Source organism: Heterodontus francisci, chromosome 6, assembly GCF_036365525.1.
Source record: "Heterodontus francisci isolate sHetFra1 chromosome 6, sHetFra1.hap1, whole genome shotgun sequence".
NCBI lineage: Eukaryota > Metazoa > Chordata > Chondrichthyes > Heterodontiformes > Heterodontidae > Heterodontus > Heterodontus francisci.
In genome coordinates, this window is record NC_090376.1 from 30,927,148 (window position 1) to 30,951,321 (window position 24,174).

General features: G+C 43.6%; 1 protein-coding gene across 3 annotated transcripts in view; it reads right to left on the reverse strand.

The window, feature by feature from the left end:
* Positions 1–24,174, reverse strand: part of LOC137371219 (serine/threonine-protein kinase Nek5-like) — a 76,883-nt gene that overhangs the window by 3,584 nt on the left and 49,125 nt on the right. The window contains exons 15-21 of one of the 3 annotated variants that reach the window (XM_068033412.1): positions 17,310–17,393; positions 15,200–15,304; positions 13,824–13,904; positions 12,568–12,633; positions 10,199–10,340; positions 6,483–6,635; positions 3,563–3,680 (exon numbers count right to left, since the gene is read on the reverse strand). In XM_068033412.1, coding sequence (XP_067889513.1) covers positions 3,563–3,680; positions 6,483–6,635; positions 10,199–10,340; positions 12,568–12,633; positions 13,824–13,904; positions 15,200–15,304; positions 17,310–17,393 — 749 coding nt within the window. Of the gene's footprint in view, positions 1–3,562; positions 3,681–6,482; positions 6,636–10,198; positions 10,341–12,567; positions 12,634–13,817; positions 13,905–15,199; positions 15,305–17,309; positions 17,394–24,174 lie in introns of all 3 variants that reach the window. The other 2 variants (XM_068033411.1, XM_068033413.1) reach the window with 2 other exon arrangements.

Genomic DNA, 24,174 nt, shown 5'->3' on the forward strand with positions numbered 1-24,174 from the left:
TCAAGGTCTCCGTGCCCTGCATTTCTATGCAACCAGGTTGTTCCAGGGATCAGCTGCAGACCTAGGTGGCATCTTACAGTTGGCAGCTCATCAAGCAGATCACAGATGCCATATTCTGGAGGGCAGGGGACTACACAGATTGGCCTGCACAGGCACAGAGTGCCTTGGCTTTCGCCTTCATCGCTGCATTCCCCCAGGTGCAGGGCATCATCGTATGCACCCAGCAACCACCAGTGAGATTCACCAACAGCTTCCACTCCCACAAATTCCAACTGGTCTGCGACCACAAGTGCTTCCTCCATGCGTGCACCCACTTTCCTGGCAGCTGCCATGACTCCTTCATCCTCTGTCAGTCCAGGCTGCCTTGGCTCTTCAATCCATTCCCCCAAAGTGCATGGATGCCTCCAAGGGGACAAGGGAAATCCCTTGAAGATGAAGAGATGATTACTGACCCCTCTACAGGACCCCAGACAGAGGCACAGAGGCAAAACAATGAATGCCACCTGCTTAGCAGGCCAATCATTGAGCAGGCCATCGGGCTTCTAAAGAAGCGATTCTGATGCCTGGACCTGTCAGGTGATGCACTCCAATACCCTCCTGCAAGGGTCTCTGTCATTGTAGTGCTCAACTGCACTCTTCATAACATGGCCCTCCAGACAGTGAGGAGACTGAGGCACTGGAATGAGACAGCTCATTGGAGGAGGAGCAGCAGGTAAGAGAGGAGGGGAAAGAGGAGGCAGAGGAGGATAACACTGAACAGAGAGGTGCCCCTGCTGCACAACGAGGTGACCTCCTCCTGCCACCCTCCAGGAAGAGGACCTTCCTCCTCTCCCTCATGGCCTCCAACATTAGATCCAGGTCAGCATCAATGAAGTAAGGTCTGCCTTGCCCCTAGTGCCAGGCCTCCATCTCCCCTGTAACGTCTCACTTCCCTCTGAAAGGTTTCAGCACAAACTGCAGATCTCTCCCTCAGGACAACAAGCAGCCTCAGTGATGGCTGCCATGGGGAGTCTACTTGTGCCCCACACTTCATCTGACCCACGTCCACTCCCGGCCCCACTGGCTCTAAGTGGTCAGGAGACCCATCTCTATACCAATTAAGGGCTTACCCATTTGAAAATCTGAATCTGAATCAGTTTCCCACTGGAGGTGGGTTTCTGACCCAAAACCAGACCTGCCTCCTGTTTCCTGCTTCTGTATTGAAAATCCAGCCCATGATGTCTGTATATGCTATGGGAGAATGGGGTTAATATCTGGTGGAACCTGGGAATAGGAACAGGAGTAGGCCATCTAACCCTTGAGTCTGTTGCACCATTCCATGAGATTATGGCTGATCTGCGATCTAACTCCATATACCTGCCTTTGCCCCTAATCCTTAATGCCTTTGACTAACAAAAAGCTGTCAATCTCAGTTTTAAAATTAACAATTGATCTAGCATCAATTGCCATTTGTGGAAGAGAGTTCCAAACTTCTACCACTCTTTACACGAAGAAGTGTTTCCTAATTTCTCTCCTGAAAGGTCTGGCTCTAATCTGACTCCCCAACTAACAGAAATAGTTTCTCTCAATCTACCTATCTGTTCCTCTTAACATCTTGCATACATCGATCAAATCACCCCTTCATCGTCTAAGGAATACAACCCCACATTTATTTAATCTCTCCTCATAGTTTAACCCTTGGAGTCCAGGTATCATTCTAGTAAACATACACTGCACTCCCTCCAAGGCCAATACATCCTTCCTATGGTATGGTGCCCAGAACTGCTCACAGTACTCCGGGTGTGGTCTAACCAGGGCTTTATATAGCTAAAGCATGACTTCTAACTCTTTGTATTCTATTCCTCTAGATATAAAGGCCAGCATTCTATTAGCCTTTTTGATTATTTTCTGTACATGTTCATGACATTTTAATGATCTGTATACCTGGACCACCAAATCTCTTTGGGTCTCCACTGTTCCTAACTTTTCACTATTTAGAAAGTACCATGCTCTATTCCTGTTAAGTCCAAAGTGGATGGCCTCACATCTGCCTACAATGAAATCCATTTGCCACAGTTTTGCCCATTCGCTTAATTTATCAATATCTCTTTGCAATTTTATGCTTCCATATACACTGCTTACAATACCACCTATCTTTGTGTCATGAACAATTTTTTTATTATTAGTTTTTGGGATGTAACCGTTTCTGGCAAGGCCGACATATATTTCCCATCTCTAACTACCCTTGAGAAGTTGGTGGTGAGTCGCCTTCTTCGTGGGACTGGTCATAACCAGGAATGGTGATGGAGGAGCCAACAACATTGGCTGTAATTCGGTGAGTATGACTATGCTAGGCTGTTCTTGCCTAATCTGTGGGACAGCTCTCCCAATTTTGGCACAATTCCCTAGATGTTAGTGAGGGGGACTTTCCAGGTCGACTGGGCAGGGTATGCCTTTGTCGTGTCCAAATCTGATGCCTTTGTCGATGCCAGGTGGTTCGTCCAATATTATTCTTATCATACTTTGTTGCAGCAGGTTGCTATAACTGAGTGGCTTGCTAGGCCATTTTAGAGGGCAGTTAAGAGTCAAGCACATTGCTGTGGAGCAGGCGTTCCATATAGGCCAGACTGGACACGAATGGCAGATTTTCTTCTCTAAAGGACACTAGTGAGCCGGATGGGTTTTTAATGACAGTTTCATGGTCAACGGCACTGGTACTAGATTTTTGTTCAAGATTTTATTAACTAACTGAATTTAAATTCCCCAGCTGCAGTGGTGGGAGTTGGTCTCTTGTCTCTGGATCATTAGTCCAGGCCTCTGAATTACTTATCCAGTAACATACCACAATGCTACCATACCCCACTGTACCTATTGCTTTGTGAGCGCAAAAGCAGGATACATGGAGCTGCAGTGTCACTGACCCTTATAAGAATTTATTTAAATTAGTTCACTAGAGATTGTGTGGGCGGATTGCAGGACAGATCAAAATGCATCAGGAAATTCGATTTTGGGATGGAAAACTGGAGTAAGAAGCTTCTGGCCCATGTTGCTGTCAAAAAATGTTATTCACTTTAATTATATGCTGAAAATAGCATGGAAATTCTCTGCTAAAGTGTTTTGATTTTTGAATAACTAATTTTCTTATCAGTCACAGGGATATCAATGTTGCTCCCAAAACTGTACATAAAGCAATAAGATTTTAGCAGGTCTCGAGAACTTTGCTGTGCTGATCCAAAACATACGTGAAGTGGAAACAGCATGGAAATTTCAATCTCCTACCTTTGTGCTTTACTGAAATCCTTGGCTGATCTGCACTCACTACCATTAGGTGCTGTTGAGGCAAATAGCATTGATGCATTTAAGGGGAAGTTAGATGGACACATGAGGGTGAAAGAACTAGAAGGCTATGCTGGTAGGGTTAGATGAAGAGGAGTGAGAGAAGGGTTATGCGGAGCATAAACACCAGCATGGACCAGTTGGACCGAATGGCCTGTTTCTCTGTTGTACATTCTAGGTAATGTGTAATTAGCTTTTTTTATGAATGTTGGGAGGTTAACACTGAAAAAAAGAGCAGTTAGCTTACGTGTCGTCATCATCAGATCTCGGCTCCAGCCGCTCCTTATCTACTTCTACATCAGAGGCAGAATTTGATTTGGGATCACTGCTCTCTTCTGTTGGTTTCAAAGGAGTCAGTGTGCCATCTGTTGAACAGAAACACAATTGATCAATAACCTGCACCATGTGAAAGGTCGAGGCTGACTCAGCACACAAACAATTTATCCCCAAAATTATTCTCTTAATCATGAAGTTGGTGTCAAAACAATAAAAATATATTGGAAAGTTTGACTCCTAAATCCAATAAACATTCCCATTGATGGCTGCAATTTTTTATGCAATAAACATTATATATGCAAGTTTTATATATAAATAAATATACTATATACACACCATAAATATAGGCTGTAATTTTCCTCAGGGCCTGCAACATGCAGGGGGATAGGACATCTGCCCATCCATTGTGTATGTGGCGTGATTCTTGCCCATTTGCTGAGGTCAGCTCTTTATAATTATGCTGGTTGGCTTCCCAACACATGTCCCACCATGCATTTGTTTGCTGCGATTGGGCTTGGAAATGTTTTGCTGCTGCAGGATTTAAAATGTAAAATCCTTCCGGATAAAGGGCCAGGCAGCAACTGGAAGAATTCTGAGAGTCGCACTAGAACAGCACAGGAATTATTGCAGCAAGACTACCTTCAAGAATAGCTCAGCTCACTTTTCAGATATGGATCTGGTGATCCTCCTACAGCAGATGCAACACAACAGGAGCGGCACAGTGGGGCAGTGGTTAGCACCGCAGCCTCACAGCTTCAGCGACCCGGGTTTGGTTCTGGGTACTGCGTGGAGTTTGCAAGTTCTCCCTGTGACTGCGTGGGTTTCTGCCGGGTACTCCAGTTTCCTCCCACAGCCAAAGACTTACAGGTTGATGGGTAAATTGGCCATTGTAAATTGCCCCTAGTGTAGGTAGGTAGGTGGTAGGAGAATGGTGGGGATGTGGTAGAGAATATGGGATTAATGTAGGATTAGTATAAATGGGTGGTTGTTGGTCGGCACAGACTCGGTGGGCCGAAGGGCCTGTTTCAGTGCTGTATCACTCTATGACAGGAACTGTTTGAGGCAAGGAGTTGTCGAGGAACCCATCAAAGTCTGCAATTTCAGCCATGTGAAGGGAGGTGTCAGCAAATGCCACGTCTCTGGCTTACCCCCACCTCCACCACCCTCCTTGCCACACCCCCTTTCTCCATCACAGTTGCAGTGCAATGCTACTGGTCAACTAAATAACCTGCCGAGGGCATGTAAGATAACAAACTTCACTTAGAATGCATTGTACTAGAAGATGTGCTGGTCCCTTGCTCCTTACACTCATTGCATTCACAGGTACAACAAAAAAGTAATAGAATGTGCCAGCATTTGCTGGCACCCAAACACTCCAGCTAATACTCCAACCTTGATTCAATGAGGAGTGTAGGACAGCATGCCAGCAGTAGTACCAGGCATACCTAAAAATGAGGTTTCAACCTGGTGAAGCTACAACATAGGACTACATGCATGCTAAACAATGGAAGCAGCGTGCAATAGACAGAGCTAAGTAATCCCACAACCGACAGATCGGATCAAAGCTCTACAGTTCTGCCACATCCAATCATGAATGGGAGTGGACAATTAGAAAAACTAACCGGAGAAAGAGGCTCCAAAATCATCCCCATCCTCAATGATGGCAAAGCCCAGCACATCAGTGCAAAAGACAAGGCTGAAGCATTTGCAAACACCTTCAGCCAAGTGAAGTTTTGTTCTCTTAGCCAACTTCAATCTATCCCTTTCCGAAATTGTCTCTGGGTCTATTTAATTTTGACCTTCACCGACTTTAAAAGGAGCAAAATTGGAAGTCCCTTGGAATCCCAATATTTTGGAGGAAGATGATGAGGGGTGATGGGCCGAATGGCCTCCTTCTGCGCTGCAACCATTCCATGATTCTGTCCTCCCCAGCCACAGTTGCCAATGTCCACCACCACTTCCACTTGACAATCTCTTGATTGCCAGGAATTGTCCCTAAGTCCCCAGTTGCAGGCGCACGCTGCTGTTGTTATCTCACGGCAACTGGCTCGGCTGTCAGTTTGGCAGGTTACTGAGCAGGAAATGGAACAAAAAAACGATAAGGTGCCCCTGCTGTTACATTCAGCAGGACCTTCATGTCCCCACCCTTGCAGGATTCTTCAGCTTTTTTTGCCTCCCCTGCACCTTCCTCACCTTCCATAAACATCGGGACCAGGAGCTTGGTAGCCAAACTAATTTTTACCTACTTTGTCACTTTAGCTTAAATTTTGCCTTGTATTGTTGACCCAAGCAAGATGGTAGACCTGCTTTAAGTAAGTCTACATAATGTTTAGTGCAATTGAAGTGACCGTTTTATTTGCCGATGTCTGCACAGAAGTGGTTTGGTGCATTTTGCACCCACCATCCATCCACATTTTTTACATTACAACAGTACATCACTGCCTGCAAAGCATTTTGGGACTTCGTGAGGTTATGAAAAGTGCTACGTAAACATAAGGCTAAATCTAAATACTGATTAATATAAAAAAGAGCAGGGACTGAGGTTATGCTAGTTATGCCATTTTAATGTCAGCCCCCCAATATTTGGAATTAAATGATGTGTTGAAATACAGATAAGTGGTTGCAAAAATGATCAGATTTATATAATTGTATTATTATATACTAATAGCCACTGTGTATACCACAGGGAAATACTTTGCATTTATTAAATTATGGTCATTTTTTTCCACAGTGTTACTCACCTTAGGAACAAAAATATTTACTAAAAGTGCACAGTTTAGGTTTTTGAATGTAATTAGTTAACTAGATGATATTTCATAATGCGGGTCAAAATTTTAAATATACAAGTCCTTGTTTATCATATACTATCTAAATGCAAAATGGTTCTTTACCAATTTTATCTTCAGACATGGTCAGACAAACTGATGATAGCTGAGCAGCCACTAGTGCATTCAGCAGAGTATCCGGTGGTTTTAGTTCCCACTGATTTCTGCTTCTTGGAGCTTCTGCATCCATCACCATAACCTTGTCAGCTACAGAGGTGGCTAAAAAGTGAGAAAGTCAGATGCAGCAATAACCATAACAGTTTACACTGGCCTAGAATTTATTGGTGAGGCATCTCACACCGTGCCCCATTAGTTAGACCTTTTCGTTCACCCTTCAACTCAAAAAATGTTTGTGTTGCAAAGTGCTGGAAGTGCAAGCTGGTAATGGAACAGCGAGAGTAACGGGTCATTTGGGACCTTGGTAAGTGATGGGACCAACAATCTGTCTCATTAACCACTAAGATTTAAACATTGAGAAGGGAACAGGAACAATTGAGAAAGGAATAGAGTGAATTAGAGTCAAATGAGGTGCAAAAAGAGAAAGTAAAATACTGCGGCTGCTGGAAATCTGAACAAAAAACAGAAAATGCTGGAAATACTCAACAGGTCAGGCAGCATCTGTGAAGAGAGAAATAGAGTAAACTTTTCATCTCAATGACCTTTCATCCTCCAGTTCTGATGAAAGGTCATTGAACTGAAATGTTAACTCTGCTTCTTTCTCCACAGATACTACCTGACTTGCTGAGTACTTCCAGCACTTTCGGTTTTTATTTCAGAAAAAGAAAAATTTGCTTAAGAGAGAGAGAAAAAAGAGGCAGAATAATAAAACATTAAAAACAATAATTTACTACTTGTAGGAATGAAATTCCATAGTTTCAACTGTTCCCTTTCTGGGCTGGAGAGGTTGAGTGACATTGCAGGAAGATGAATCTTGTGATCAAAAAGGTACTTACGCTGTTAAGTACCAGCCCAAACTTTCAGTGGCTGGTTTAATTAGTAATCCACGTGCAAATACAGCAATTTCTTAAAACTCGTGGCCGGGGTGTGGGATGGGGGCAGTTGATGGCAATTTGCCTTTTTCGCGAGGCTAAAGACAGAGCGGCACAAATCATCCAACAATTTGTGGTGATTTGCAACTCAAGGGCTATCTGTTCCTCACAACTAATCGCTGGACAATTTATACATTAATAACAATGTGTGCATTAAATGCGCTGCTATTTTGCCAGAAAATTCTGGTCAATTATATACACAAAACCACACTCCAGGCATTTTGAGACATTTTTCAAAATGATCTTCAGGAAGCTAACAGTAATCACATTTAAACGATTCAAGTGCTGCTTATGAGGGAATCCGGATTATAGACTGTAATCTACATTATCTACCTGACAACCTGTGCATTCAAGTTGTCATCTATATACAGAATTTCAAATGCAGTTATCATCACGCATTGAACTAGGATTACTGAAGAATGACTGAGACTATAGAAAATCTTTAGCTCATTGTCTGACTTCCACATTTTCCAGATTTTGCTTAGCTCAGTAAACATCCAGGTTTGTGAGACATTTATTCTTGTTATAGCTGCCTCTTGTTGCTCTTAGTAGTTATTAGAATTAGAATTAGAACATTACTATGGGCGGCACAGTGGAGCAGTGGTTAGCACCGCAGCCTCACAGCTCCAGGGACCCGGGTTCGATTCCGGGTACTGCCTGTGTGGAGTTTGCAAGTTCTCCCTGTGTCTGCGTGGGTTTTCTCCGGGTGCTCCGGTTTCCTCCCACAAGCCAAAAGACTTGCAGGTTGATAGGTAAATTGGCTATTATAAATTGTCACTAGTATAGGTAGGTGGTAGGGAAATATAGGGACAGGTGGGGATGTTTGGTAGGAATATGGGATTAGTGTAGGATTAGTATAAATGGGTGGTTGATGTTCGGCACAGACTCGGTGGGCCGAAGGGCCTGTTTCAGTGCTGTATCTCTAATCTAATCATTACAGCGCAGTACAGGCCCTTCGGCCCTCGATGTTGCGCCGACCTGTGAAACCATCTGACCTACACTATTCCATTTTCATCCATATGTCTATCCAATGACCACTTAAATGCCCTTAAAGTTGGCGAATCTACTACTGCTGCAGGCAGGGCGTTCCACGCCCTTACTACTCTCTGAGTAAAGAAACTACCTCTCACATCTGTCCTATATCTATCACCCCTCAACTTGAAGCTATGTCCCCTCGTGTTTGCCATCACCATCCGAGGAAAAAGACGCTCACTACCCAACCCTCTGATTATCTTATATGTCTCTATTAAGTCACCTCTCCTCCTCCTTCTCTCCAACGAAAACAACCTCAAGTCCCTCAGCCTTTCCTCGTAAGACCTTCCCTCCATACCAGGCAACATCCTAGTAAATCTCCTCTGCACCTTTTCCACAGCTTCCACATCCTTCCTATAATGCGGTGACCAGAACTGCCCGCAATACTCCAGGTGCGGTCTCACCAGAGTTTTGTACAGCTGCAGCATGACCTCGTGGCTCCGAAAATCGATCCCCCTACTAATAAAAGCTAACACACCATATGCCTTCTTAACAGCCCTATTAACCTGGGTAGCAACCTTCAGGGATTTATGCACCTGGACACCAAGATCTCTCTGTTCATCTACACTACCAAGAATCTTCCCATTAGCCCAGTACTCTGCATTCCTGTTACTCCTTCCAAAGTGAATCACCTCACACTTTTCCGCATTAAACTCCATTTGCCATCTCTCAGCCCAGCTCTGCAGCCTATCTATGTCCCTCTGTACCCTACAACATCCTTCGGCACTATCCACAACTCCACCGACCTTAGTGTCATCTGCAAATTTACTAACCCACCCTTCTACACCCTCTTCCAGGTCATTTATAAAAATGACAAACATCAGTGGCCCCAAAACAGATCCTTGCGGTACACCACTAGTAACTAAACTCCAGGATGAACATTTGCCATCAACCACCACCCTCTGTCTTCTTTCAGCTAGCCAATTTCTGATCCAAAGCTCTAAATCACCTTCAACCCCATACTTCCGTATTTTCTGCAATAGCCTACCGTGGGGAACCTTATCAAACGCCTTACTGAAATCCATATACACCACATCCACTGCTTTACCCTCATCCACCTGTTGGTCACCTTCTCGAAAAACTCAATAAGGTTTGTGAGGCACGACCTACCCGTCACAAAACCGTGCTGACTATCGCTAATGAACTTATTCTTTTCAAGATGATTATAAATCCTGTCTCTTATAACCTTTTCCAACATTTTACCCACAACCGAAGTAAGGCTCACAGGTCTATAATTACCAGGGCTGTCTCTACTACCCTTCTTGAACAAGGGGACAACATTTGCTATCCTCCAGTCTTCCGGCACTATTCCTGTCGACAATGATGACATAAAGATCAAGGACAAAGGCTCTGCAATCTCCTCCCTAGCTTCCCAGAGAATCCTAGGGTAAATCCCATCTGGCCCAGGGGACTTATCTATTTTCACACTTTCCAAAATTGATAACACCTCCTCCTTGTGAACCTCAATCCCATCTAGCCTAGTAGCCTGAATCTCAGTATTCTCCTCAACAACATTTTCTTTCTCTAGATGATTATAAATCCTGTCTCTTATAACCTTTTCCAACAAGAATGTATATTACATACAAAATGCCAGACTTAAGTGAATTGTTACATTTTATACAGATACATATCAATAAACATGTACAAGAAACGTATTAATAGAGCAAAACATAAAGGGCAGATAGTAAAATTACCACATACCTTCCATCTGAGAAGATGTTACTTCTAATGTTTTGCTTGCAAGGTCTTCTAGAATACTTTCTGCCTTAATGAACTGCCATTTCTTCTGTTTAAGGTTATCGCCTTGTTCGTGCGTCAGTCTTTGATTTAACACATCCAGTTCCTAAAACATATTAGTATCTACACTAGCTGTGCTAATTCTTCATTAAAAATAACAGAAAGAGAACTTTTAGCTCAGGCTTAAGGCTGTATTATAATCTTGGTGTAGGGACTGACTATAAATCGTCATTCTGTTTACCAAGGCGCTCTTTTACACTAGCTATATTGTCAGTATCTGTATTATTTTTGTTTCGCTGATTGTGGTCTTCTGTGCATTCCCCTCCCTTTACCCAGCAGAGCTTTTAGCCACCTGGGTCCTACTCTTTAGAATTCTCTCCATAAACCTCTTTACCTGCTCCTTTAAAAAACCTTCTCAAAACATATCCCTTTGACAAAACACCATCTCTCCTGGTGTTGTATCTGTCCTGGCAATCCCAGCCCAGCAGGAATTTTATGCAGGGCCAGTTTCATACAGCAGCTGGGTTTTGTATACCAGGGTCCATGCCTGGACCCAAAGATGGTCCTTCTGAAGTACTGATTGCCTGGCACAACTTAGGGAATTCCCTTCTCCACAGTCAGGCCACCTCTGACCTACATATCGTGCTGAATTTTATCAGCGCGTCGCTGAGCCCCCGCGATATTAAGCACAGGGACTCATTTAAATGGAGGGAGTGGAGCGGCCACCCCCAATGACGTAGAGGAGGCGGCTGCTGCGTCCCTGGCAACGGCATCCCGCACCACCGCACAGGCGCCGGCGTCATTTTTAAAGGGCTTCAAGCCCTTCATGAGAGATTTGCATCTTTAAAGGGAAATAATCTTTTAAACTTTTTAATTCAAAAGCAAAAGCAGGAGGCCCTTTCCCAACCCCCCCCCCAATGGTTGTTTTATATGCCAATCTGACAGACATTAATTTTATTTCCACCCTGAATTTCCCCCACAACCTCATCACTTTTGCCCTTCAACCCCTTCTCACCATCCCCACAGCCAATAAAAAACATTTCCCTGCTCCCTCCCCCTCCTGCCCTGATAAATTTAGTCGTCCCCCCTCCCCACCAGTTTCTCGCCTCGGAACTCCTAATGGAGTTCTGAAGGTACCGAGTTGTGATCGGCGGCGGTAAATTTGGCGTGGGACAGCCAGCGGTGGCAGGTAAGTTCATTTGCATGTTAATGTTTCTAGTGGCTGCGCCGCCATCGGAAAAATACAGCGGGGCCTTCTCGACGTCGGGGGTCGAGGCGAGCCTCTTCCAGGAAGAATTTTATGGGCTCCCCGACACCAAACCCCGACGTCGAGGGGCTCGTAAATTTCAGCCCATCATGTTTGCAGATAGAGGTTCTGTCCCAAGCAGATCCCCATAATGTTCAGAGGAAAAGCCAGAACTTGGTGGATTTTGGGTTTTGGGTCGGGACCCCGACATCAAATGGGGGCCACAACCCTGCACTGTGTGGGAAACAGTCACCCGGCAGTGATTTTCTCTGAATTGGGCAATTAGTGGCCAGAGGGCAGGAACGCTTCCAATTAAGGACAGCGGGTGGGCTCTCGAATCTGGAGGGCCAATAGGAGGCCTTCCAGCTCAGAAGCAGCAGCTTCCTGCAGTTCAGGTAAGAGGGCGCCTTAATCTTGCGATACCTTCTCTCCGACCTTTTAAACTTTTAAATTAAAAAGTGCCCTCAGCAGCTAGGCTGCCATTGTGGGGGGGGGAGGGCCTCAAAGCCTATATGGAGAATTGCCCCCCAGGGTCTGCCGCTGGGAGGCTGCCTCCCAGCAGCTGGCCTTGTCCCCGAGTCCTTGGAGGGGCCTGCTGACCGACTGGAAAATTCCAGTCAGTCTCAGAAATCAGTCTTAATAGGCCATTTACCCAGCTTAATTGGCCACCCACCACTTACGGGGGGTTGGGGGGGAGGGGGGTGGGGTAAACCCTCTAATCCCCATCCCGCCTCCAGGAAAATGGCCAAGGGGAGGGATGGTGCCAGCAAACCAGCCAGTGGTATGAATTTTCATACCCATCCATCTCCATACTCACTCCCATCTGGGACAAAATCCTGCCCAGTATCTCTGGGTTCCAGCACAATATCTGGATCTGCCACCAGAAATTCGGGACATTTTGCAACTTTCTCATTCTTTATTAGTTATCTACATTACTATAGGCCCCTGAAAACAAAAATGCACCAGGTTGTTTGATATACCGTACTTAGGTATCTCACATTGTTTGGTTATTTTATTGACCCGCAGAATATTTCAGCGGATTGTATTTAGAATTTTCTTTAGAAAACATCATCATTGTTAACTTCACCTGCTCTTGCTGGGAATCTTCATAAGCCAACTCTCCATCCAACATTATCTCAAACTTAATTCCTCCCTTTTGGGAAAGAAAATCTTGTTTATAGTATTGCTCATTATGACATATTAGAATCTATTCATGATTAATGATTTCCAAACTATCCTGTATTGAGGATCCATTGCAAACAATGACATACTCCAAGAACTCACAGAAAATATTGACACACTTATATGGAATCTCTGTTCTAAAATCTAAAAGAGAGTGTCAGTTTGTTTACTAATATACAAAAATTGAAAAATGTTAATAAGTCAAAGATACAGAAAAAGTATAAAATGTAAAATTCTTGCTCATGGAGTACATTAATGACCCCGTGGAACTCCTAAGGTCCATAGACCTCAGTTTGATTATTGAAGAATTTCATTTAAGTGCAGTATTACAATAGTTTGGTGCCAATATTCACTGTACCAGTGTGAAATGGTGGAAACAGGGGTGGATCAGGACAGAGGTATATTTTGCTTTGTCTATAAGTGGAAACAAAATATAATGAAATTAGTATAAACCAGTTTCAGAGAAATGTGATAGCTGGATTGTGTGTGATGTAGCAAACTTTATTGCATCTCCCTCATTCATCCATGTTAGAACTCTTAATATAACAAGCACACAAGGGATGCTTTTGAATGGCCCTATCATGACCATCTTCTACATTTCAGATTCCCTGTTCCAAAACATTCAATACCTTAAAATCAATACTGTTCAACCCTTATAATTCATTCTCCCCCTAATCTCAAAATATTTATCAGGCCCTCCATATGCCATAGCCATTTAACAGTCCCTGCCCCAAACTTCACAAGCTTTTATTTAGCTGCTCTGGTCCATACTTTCACCTCTCCATAATCTGTTCCATTGTACCTCAGTCGCACCTTACTTATTGGTAGATCGTTTTTTCTCAGAATAGACATAAAACTGCAAACATATACTTCAAAATAATTTCATAAATTTTGAAATTCACAGCTAGATTTAGTTATTTCAATTTTTAAAAATTATCTTAATGAATTTTCTATTTAGATGTCTGATGGAAGGTCCTGGGGTAGGGAGACTCCATCGTGATCTTAACTCACTCTGTGCTTTGTCACTCATGCATTATTAGGTTTGATAGGTCACACAGCTGCTCACCATGTTTCTTTTAGATACTTCATGAATAAAACATTTCTGTATGCTATTATGCTTGTTGATAATAATGGACTTAATCTGGGAGGAATCACCTTTACCTTTACTTTGTGTTTGTGCTCTGGTGCCTTCTTTTCCATCTGGTGATGCAATCTCATTTGTTTCAGATCTTCCTCAATGACCTATGAAATGTAAAAATTATTGCATGAGTTAAAAAGTTTCAAAATGGAGGATACTGCATCAGTAGTAATGCATTGCCAAATAGTTTGTATTGTTACAGAATATTTCATTACATAAGCTACTTAAATGTGCCAAGAAGTTGTGTTTTCGCCATAATGGTCTGGAAGAAAATTGCTCTTCAGTTAATGCCTAATGGTATTAAAGGGCTAATTTTCTGCATCTGACTAATGAACTGGATTTAGCTCTACTCTTGATACATATTTTTTCCTTGAATTTGATAGTTTTGGAAGGAAGATGGCGTTATAAACAGTGCAAATTTTTTATACTTCACTAGTTGGGCAGCTTTTGAAAAAAATGACATGACTGAAATTTGTACAGAATAATGTATCATGCAGCAGGACATTTCTATACATGCAATATCACTTCTATTTTCACTTAAGTGGCAGAGATAGATAACGTCAAATAACACAGAGCACAGTGTTATTTTGCAAGATGACATTCCCTGGTGGAATTAACAATCAGAAGCTCCACAAATCAGGTGTACTGACCACCACATCTGATCTGCATTCCTGCCAAGTTTGACCTGAGCTGAGAGCTGCATCTCACAAAATTTAGTGCTAACTTCGTGTAGGCTTGCAGGAATTAGATCACTAGCACACATGTTGTAAATACAATTATTTTAAACCTAAAGAAAATTTAGGGAGAGCACCAGCCAAACCCAGGACCTCTACCACCTCGAAGGACAATGGCAGCAGGCACCTACACGTTCCCCTCAAGTCACACACCATTCTGACTTGGAAATATACCACCATTTCTTCATGGTCGCTGGGTCAAAATCCCGGAACTCTCTACCGAACAGCACTATTTATTGGAGTATCTTCATCACACAGGCTGCAGTGGTTGAAAAGGTGGCTCAACACCACCTTTTCAAGGGAAACTAGGATTGGGCAATAAATGCTGGCCTTGACACCAATGCCCACATCTGATGAATGAATAATTTCAAAAAAATTAAATTGACTTTGCAGATGATATAACATTGAATCATATCCCAATATTGTCCTGATAATTAGCATACATTAGAAATGATATTTAGACTTTAATAGAAATAATAGAGACCTTCAAATATTCATCTTTACAATAAGTTGCTGCACTAAAAAGCAATACATAGATGGTAATGCAACATGTGACCTGTCAGTGTGGTGTGAACACATATTGGGCTGGATTTTAAGTGCCCTGAATAAAAAAAAACTCCTGCAGCTATGGTACTTGTACTATTTGCAACAGCAAGCTGCAGTACCTGAACGGGATCTTTCCCTCTGCTTTGCTCCTGAAGCTCAGCCACTCCTTCTGCAGGTTTCTCTCGATCAATATGATATGTCTCAGCTGATATACCTGGATGATTCTGGGTCACACGCACACAAAAGAGGAACAAAGCCTTTCTGTTTATCAGTTTTATTTTCACAAAAATTATAAAATTTTTGGCTGCAACTGCAGCACAGTAGTTTAGCATATTACAGTCATCTACATCACAGAGTGGTGAGAGGTAAGTTGTCCCTCACAATTGCCATATACTAATATCCCGATCTCAAAAATGCCTCACAGATTGGTAGGAGAAATCATAGGGAGAGCTTAGGTGCTCTTTCAGGGCAGGGACGGATTAGCCTTTGGGTCTACAAAGCCTGTGCCCAGGGCCCCCAGCCAAATATGGGGCCCTTGATAAAACTCACCTGAGACAACAACATCAGTTCCATATCAGCTTAATATATTGCAATATGATTTGCTTTATTATTAATGAAGTGCATAAACATCCTACAGGTAGAACGACTAGATTGGAAGAAGGCTAATTTCAACGCGATGAGAAGGAACGGAGCAAGAGTAAAATGGAACCAAAAACTGACAGCAAAAGCTGTATCGGAACAAAGGGTGATCTTTAAGGAAAAGATGTTTCAGGTACAGGCTAGGTATATTCCAACAAGGGCGAATGTTAAGGGAACCAAAAACAGGGCTCCTTGGATGACAAGAGAGATAGAGATTATGGTGAAACAAAAAAGCGGGTGTATGATGCATGTCACGTAAATTCTTCAAGTGAGAGTCAGGCCCCACACACAATATGTTGAGAGGGGGAGAAAAAGAAGAAAATAAGACTGGCAAAGAAAGCACATGAGAATAGAATGGCAGTCAATATAAAATAATAAAAATATATTATTGCCTTTAAAATGAAATGATTCAGCTTTGGGTACTAAGAGAATTTTTTAAATTCCTTCATGGGATGTTGGCATCTCTGGCAAGACCAACATTTGTTGCCCATCCCTAGTTATCCTTGACAATTGAATGGCTCGCTAGGCCACTTCAGAGGGCAGTTAAAAGTCAACCACATGTAGGGCAGACCAGGTAAAGACAGTAGATTTCCTTCCATAAATGACATTGGTGAACCAAGTGGGATTTTATGACAATGGATGATAGTTGCATGGCACTATTACTGAGATTAGCTTTCAGCTCCAGATTTTTTTAATTAATTAACTAAATTGATTAATTAGTCCAATTTAAATTCCAACAGCTATCACAATGGGATTTGAACCCATATCTCCAGCAGATTAGCCTAGACCTCTGAAAGCACAAGTTCAGTGACATTACTACTATGCTACCATTTGCTCCTTAAGAGCCATGAGAATAGTGCAGGTAGGTGGAGTTGAGGTAGATGTTGCTCCATAATCTTTTTGAATGGTGGAGCCAGCTCAAAGGGTCCAATGGCCTATTCCTGCTCCTGTCTCTTATGTTCTAAGATAATCTGATGTTTAAACTGAAATAACAACTTGCATTTATATAGCAACTTTAACATCGACAAAGCAATTCAGAGGTGTAATCAGAAATCTGTTCTATTACATTTTTTATTTTGCCTTAAATTTTGGTATGAATGCTGTTGGAGGTGAAAATATAAAACTAAAATGAAACCTGAGAGTGGCTCAATGATTATATTAAATTAAATGAGACTGTTCAACAGCCAGTGCCTGAAGCCTGACCGTGTATAAAGGCAGGAAGCAAAATTACTTAAACTGGAATCAATGATATGACAGACACTAACTTGTGTCTTATTTCTCTGTGATACAGTACACTGGTTTTTCAATTTGTCATTGAGCCAGTGTTCTATAATTGACTGTGATCCTTACAATATTTAGAAAATGCCAAATCAATGTTGCATGTGTGCAACCAGTTCCATTTCTATGTTCTTACAAGAACACAATAAATAAGAAATATAGCCCATCGAGCCTGCTCCGCCATTCAATACAATCATGGCTGATCTTAGGCTTCAATTCCACTTTCCTGCCCACTCTCCATATCCCTTGATTCCCTGCGAGACCAAAAATCTCTCTACCCCAGCCTTAAATGTATTCAATGATAGAGCTTACCTCCTTTACTTCCATTTTTCCTTTAATTTCTTTTACCTCATACTGATACTGTTGTCTTATTTCCTTCAGTCGCTGGCAATATTCCTAAGAAATAAAAAGTTAATATTTTACAACTACATTTCTTCTAGGTTAGTTGCAAAAGACACATGGCTCCATTTTCAGATTGTGTGAGCAGGACCTGGTAAAGGCACTTCAGTATAATTCGTTGTGCCCTCCTTGGAAAATGTAAATAAAATTAAATGATTTTGACCTTTTGCAATGCACAACATTATGCCTGAATTCCAGCTTCACACAGGGCGGGACTAAATTACCATGCATAGTGGAGCTGCCAAGGCGAGGAGAAGAGCATCCTCTAACTGGTCTTAAGTCTATTGTGGGTAGCTCTAGCCTCAAAATGGAATTAGAGAAAAAAAAAGTCCAGTAAATGGTGTGAGGAATTCTAGGCTGCCCCATTTCAATTCACAAGAAATTCAATGGTTTGTCTTTTTATGTGAATTTTGAGTTTGACTACACATTAACATGTTTAAAAAGAGGAATCCATGAGTATGTTGCAGCCACTTTCTATCCCCTTCACCTGCAGCACGACCAGGAGAATGAGCAGAGATGGCACAGAGCAGGACAAGCTGCTGGTAAAGGAAGGAGGAAGAGGGGAAGGAGGACTCTCAGCAGGAGGCCATATCTTCCCGGAGTGTTCACGAACCGAATCTCCTACAATGAACCTCAGTGAGGAACAGAGAGTCAGATGTCTCATCTTCACTGCGCAGGTCCTCACTAAAATCTAGCACCTGCTGCAGTTACTACTGCAGCCTCACAGCAGGGCGAGAATGGCATTGCCTGTGGGTGTGAAGGCAATATTTGTAACATTGTGCAGTTTTCCATCTGCTGTTGCATAAGAGAGGCCACTGATGCTCTCTGTTATAAAGGAGCTGACTACATTTCATTCTCTCTTGTCAGAGAGCAGCAGGCGGAGTGAGCACATGGTTTCACTAGGATTTCAGGCTTCCCCATGGTGCAGGATGTCATTGATTGCACACATGTCGTTTAGTGAGCACCACATGTCAACTATGGCGATGTACCACAAGCGAAAGGGATTCCACTCCCTCACCGTTCAGTTTGTGTGTGGCCATAGGTCATGAATCATGCAGGTTCATGCCTGGTGTTTTGGCAGCAGTCATGATGCCTTCATTCTGCGGCAGTCCGCCATGCCATCTACATTTCAGCCACCATGACAAACCAGGGGTTGCAACTGGGCGACAAGGCATATCCTTTGATGACACGGATCGTGACTCTGGTGAACAGCCTGCACATAACAAAAGCCATGTTGCCACATGTAATATAATACAGCAGACTATTGGAGTGCTCAAACGACACTTCCATTGCCTGGACCGTTCTGGAGGAGCCCTGCACCACTCGGAAGAGTGGGTGTTAAGATTCATGATGTTCTGCTACATCCTGCACAACCTTGACATCATGAGGGAACAGCCTTTTATCACCAGGTGCATGGTAACCTGCTGAGGAGGAGGAGGAGGCAGAAGAGGAGGCAGAGGAGGAGGGAGAAGAGGAGGAGGAGAAAGAGACAAGGCAACTGACACAGCCCTTTTCTGACTGGGCTGTCTGTGATCGACTCATCTGACTGCTATACCAGTAAATGTAATCCCAACTGCCTATTCACCAACAGTCCCACCCCTTACCTTCCCTCTGTTACTGACCATCACAGTGTCCACTTGGACACAATACAAAAATAAAAGTCACACTTATAAATCAAACTATGCCATATTGCATACAAATGTCAACTAATTACCCTTATTCATTCCCTTAGTTCCTGTCTTCCATCTGCCTGTCCTAGTGCGCCTACACACTGCTACCCCATGGCTGATGGAAGACTGCTGACTTTCAGTGGGGGGAGACTGCAAATGGCCTTGGAGGACGACCTCAAGCAGCTTGACCCAAAAAGGCCTATCTTTGGACTGCACCACCTTGGCACAGGCGGCAGCAGTCTGGGCTGGCTGGATGACAGGCAACAGCAAGGGTGGAGAGGCAGTGGTGGCAAGACAAATATTTAATCCTGAGAAAGAACCACAGGCACAATGCTCTATGGTGCCACTGCTGCTCCCTTGAGGCTGCACCTCAGCTATCCTAGCAATGTGTTGGAAGACAGGTTACTGGACTGCTGTGACACCCTGCAAGCCCCTTTGAACACTGGTGTATGTGTAGCAAGTTGAGCTTGCATGAGAGAAGTCTGAGCTTGCAAAACTTCAATCTGAGCTTCCACTGCAGCACCCAAATGTTGTGTGGCTTCTGCTTGTGCTGCAATGGAAGATGAGACATCAACCATCAAACATCAGCTGCATCACTGTTGGGTCTGCACATGTTCTCATGGATCTGGCCATCACTTCCATGCTGAAGGTTTGCGCAAAGCCCTGTGCCAAGTTGGTGCTGGACTCCTCTATGTTCCTTGACACTGACCACCAACTTTCTGGCAGGCCTGCCAATGGGCCAAGCATTTTGATGTGCATACCTATTAGCCTTCTTCTGTAAACCACTCCATCAAAGTATTAATCAGAGTCCTCTACAGCAGAATTTGTGAGCAACCTCACCCTCCGCTGAGCAGGCATCTGTGCTATCCTCTTCTCCTGCCCTACCATCTGGCCATTTGTGCCCATTGTCTCACCACATGTCGATCCTGCCTCTAAGCTACCTCCCCTTAAGTACACACAGTATCAGTATCTGAGCTGCTGGCTGCTAATGTGAGAACGAGGGATGGTGTTTTTTCATCATCACTGTCTCCCTGCTCTTCCACCTCTTTCTCTTCCACCACTCTCAGACCAGGTTTCAGTTTTTGAGTATCTGAAAAGAGAAAGGTCAAAAGGTAGGGTTGTGGTGAAAGGAGGGCAGGGAAAGCAAGAGGATTGTGTGTTTATACCATCTGCAGCTTGTAAATCGTAAGAGATTGTGGGATGAAGGGAAAGTGGGTGAGAAGAAGGATTAGGTAAGAGCATAGCACCATCTTCAATGTTTTCAGCACCCCACTGGTCACAGCCAAAGTTATTGCTGCACCAATGATGGCAAGCACCATCTCCTCCATGTGGTAAGGGCATACAGCTGTGACTGTTCCCAGCCGGTGAGATCCTACTGCCTCCAGTAATGCACCACCTTGTCTTGCAGGAGAGAAGTGTGTCAGTTAGCGTGGTGCAATGTGTTTTGGTGATGTAGCTGTCATGGTTGAATAGTTGGTAGTGTGTGCAAGCTGTGAGCTGTGGGTGTGAGGCTTGCAGCAGTGCTCAGCATGTGAGGGGAAGGAATGAGTCTTCATGGATAGAGATTGTTGGTAGGTGAGTGATGATGATCTGGTGCATTGAGCAGTGTGTGAGGCCAGTGGGATATGGCATTTGAAGATACAATCACTGACCTTGACCACACGTCTGAGGTCATTGAACTTCTTGCAGCACTTCATCCAGGTCCTTGGGGTTAGACTCCTGGCATTGACTGCCACAGCTATTTGGTCCCCCTATTTTTTCTGGAGCACCTCCTAGCCCCCTGTGGATAGATTACAACTTTCCTCCTCTCCACCTCCAGCATCAAAGCTTCCAGTGCAGCGTTGGAAAATCTTGGAGTCTGCCCTCAGCTATGTTGTGCCATTCCGCTGTATTTCCAAGGTCAAACTCACTTTAACAATGACTTCCAGCACCTGCTCTGGTCAAAATGCACCTCCCCTTTAAGAGTTGCAGGATGGCTAAATGGAGAGCAGACTAGCATAAAATCATGCTAGCCTCTCACAAATTTGTGTCCACTGCTTAGCCATACAGAGACTCAACTGCATGTTTAGCACAAGCTGCACACTACTGTAATGCTAGGCCCCCACCTGCCAAGAATGAGGCACATTAATTTTGTCATGAACATCGATTTTAAACTGTTATGGAGTGAAAAAAAGACTTGTTAAACAGATCAGCCGCGGCTGGAAAAGACATTTGCATATTAACAGACAGTGACTGGAAGGACAAAGGACCACTCCCTGACACATTCAACCCACAATGGATCTTGATCACCAGGTATTGTATGTAAGAGCAGCATTCCAGAGACTGCTAAGGTGATGTAATCCAAGACATGGTCAGACCAGTTAGTCACATGACTAACCTGCTTGGCAACCTGAGCTTTTCTGAATTGTACATACAATTTGACCTCAGAGTGTCTGTTTGCTCCTGGACTGAGAAGATCTCTCCTGTCTGCTCCCATCTCTTTCTCACAAGCCTCTGAATCCACTGAAGACACATGAACCCCAAGAGAGAAAAGTCTCCTACAGCGAACAAGGTTTAAGAAGAATACTGGGCCCCAACGAAAAGCAAGATCGACCTACCATCAAGGATTCTACAGTGAGCTCAAAGAGCCGTAACAAAAACTCTTCAGATATTGCCTCAAATTTTTCCACCTTATTTTTCTTCTGCTCTTTTATGTCTCCATTTGCCTGTGTGTATCAGGTAAGCATGCTCGCGTGGGCGTGTCGTGTATCTGTAGGTGCCAGCCGAATTAGAGTTTAAGTTCAAGTTTAATAAATTTCAACTTTTCTTCTTTAAACCTAAGAAAGCCTGTTTGTGCTGGTTTCTTAGCCTTATAATTGGGAAGCGGTGTACAAGGATTCACTAAAGGGGAGCTAAAAAAACACGGTGTGTTTAAAATTAAACCCTGTTACAGTAAGACCAGGTGAAGGCTGAAAGGGAACCCCTAGACCTCTTTCTCACTGGTCATAACACTACAATCATTAAAATGAGCAGGCAGCACGACGTTTGTGTGAATCAGAATCTCCACACCCATTTGCAAGTATTATCCAATTTTGTGACCATATTCTCCAGTTCTCTATTTCACTATACTGCTGTATATGCAATACAGGACTAATAGGGAGCCATAAGGATCATTTCTCAATTAAAGCTTTTTAAATCATAGGTTAAATTTAATTTGATTTCCAGTACACTTCACAAAGTTATAATGGTTTATTCTATAATTTTCCCTATGGCTCAAGATCTAAGAAATGTTGCACTGCAAGTCATTTTGGTGTGGGCTAGCCTCTTGGTTGCTTATTTTTGTGGACAGTATGAATAAAGAGCATCGGGAAGTAGCTTGAATTGTAATATTTAGGCCAGTACATCTATAAGTCTACTGTTTTCCCTTAAAGTACAACTGAGCCATAAAATCTAACCCACTTATGAAGTAAACTCACTTCCTTGTACATCCAATCACACAGGACTACTTGCATGCAAAACAGTGGAAGCATAGCTAAGCAATCCCACAACCTACAGATCAGGTCAAAGCTCTGCAGTCTTGCCACTTCCAATTGTGAATAGTGGTGGACAATTAAACAATGAACCAGAGGAAAAGGCTCCAAAAACATCCCCATCCTCAATGATGGCAGAGGCCCGAACATCAGTGCAAAAGACAAGGCTGAAGCATTTGCAACCACCTTCAACCAGAAGCGCTGAGTGGATGATCCATTTCGGCCTCTTTCTGAGGTCCCCACCATCATACATGCCAGTCTTCAGCCAATTCGATTCATTCCATGTGATATCAAGAAACGGCTGAGGACACTGGATACAGCAAAAGCTTTGGGCCCTGACAACATCCCACGTGTAGTACTGAAGACCTGTACTCAACTCTCTTAGCCAAGTTGTTCCAGTACAGCTATAACACAGGTGTCTACCTGACAATAAAGAAAAATACCCAGGTATGTCCTGGTCATATCCAATCCCTCCAATTACTGCCCCATCAGCCAACTTTCAATCATTAGCAAAGTGATGGAAGGTGTCACCGACAGTGCTATCAAGCAGTTCTTACTCAGCAACAACCTGGTCAGTGATGCTTAGTTTGAGTTTGCCAGGGCCACACAGCTCCAGGCTTCATTACAGCCTTGGTCCAAGCATGGACAAAAGAGCTGAATTCCAGAGGTGAGGTGAGAGTGACTGCCCTTGACATCAAGGCAGCATTCGACTGAGTGTGGCATCAAGCAGCCCTCGCAAAATCGAACTCAATGGATATCAGGGGGAAAACTCTCCACTGCTTAGAGTCATGCATAGCACAAAGGAAGATGGTTGTGGTTGTTGGAGGCCAATCATCTCAGCCCCAGGACATCACTGCAGAGTTCCTCAGGGTAGTGTCCTAGGCCCAACCATCTTTAGCTGCTTCATCACTGAACTTCCCTCCAACATAAAGTCAGAAATGGGGATGTTCGCCGACGATTATACAGTGTTCAATACCATTTGCAACTCCTCAGATACTGAAGCAGTCCATACCTGCACACAGCAAGACCTGGACAACATTCAGGCTTGGGCTGATAAGTGGCAAGTAACATTTGTGCCACACAAGTGGCGGGCAATAACCATCTCCAACAATAGAGAATCTAACCATCTCCTGTTGATATTCAATGGTATTACGATCGCTGAATCCCCCACTATCAATATCCTGGGGGTTACCACTGACCAGAAATTGAACTGGAGTAGCCATATAAATACTGTGGCTACAAGAGCACATCAGAGGCTGGGAATTTTGTGGGGAGTAACTCACCTCCTGATTCCCCAAAGCTTATCCACCATCTACACGGCGCAAGTCAGGAGTGTGATGGAATACTCTCCACTTGCCTGGATAGGTACAGCTCCAGCAATACACAAGAAGCTCGACACCATCCAGGACAAAGCAGCCCGCTTGATTAGTACTCCATCCAGAAACAATCACTCCCTCCACCACCGACGCACAGAGGCAGCAGTGTGTACAATCTACAAGATGCACTGCAACAACTCGCCAAAGGCTCCTTCAACAGCTACTTCCAAACTTGTGATGTCTACCACCTAGAAGGGCAAGGGCAGGAAATGCATGGGAACAC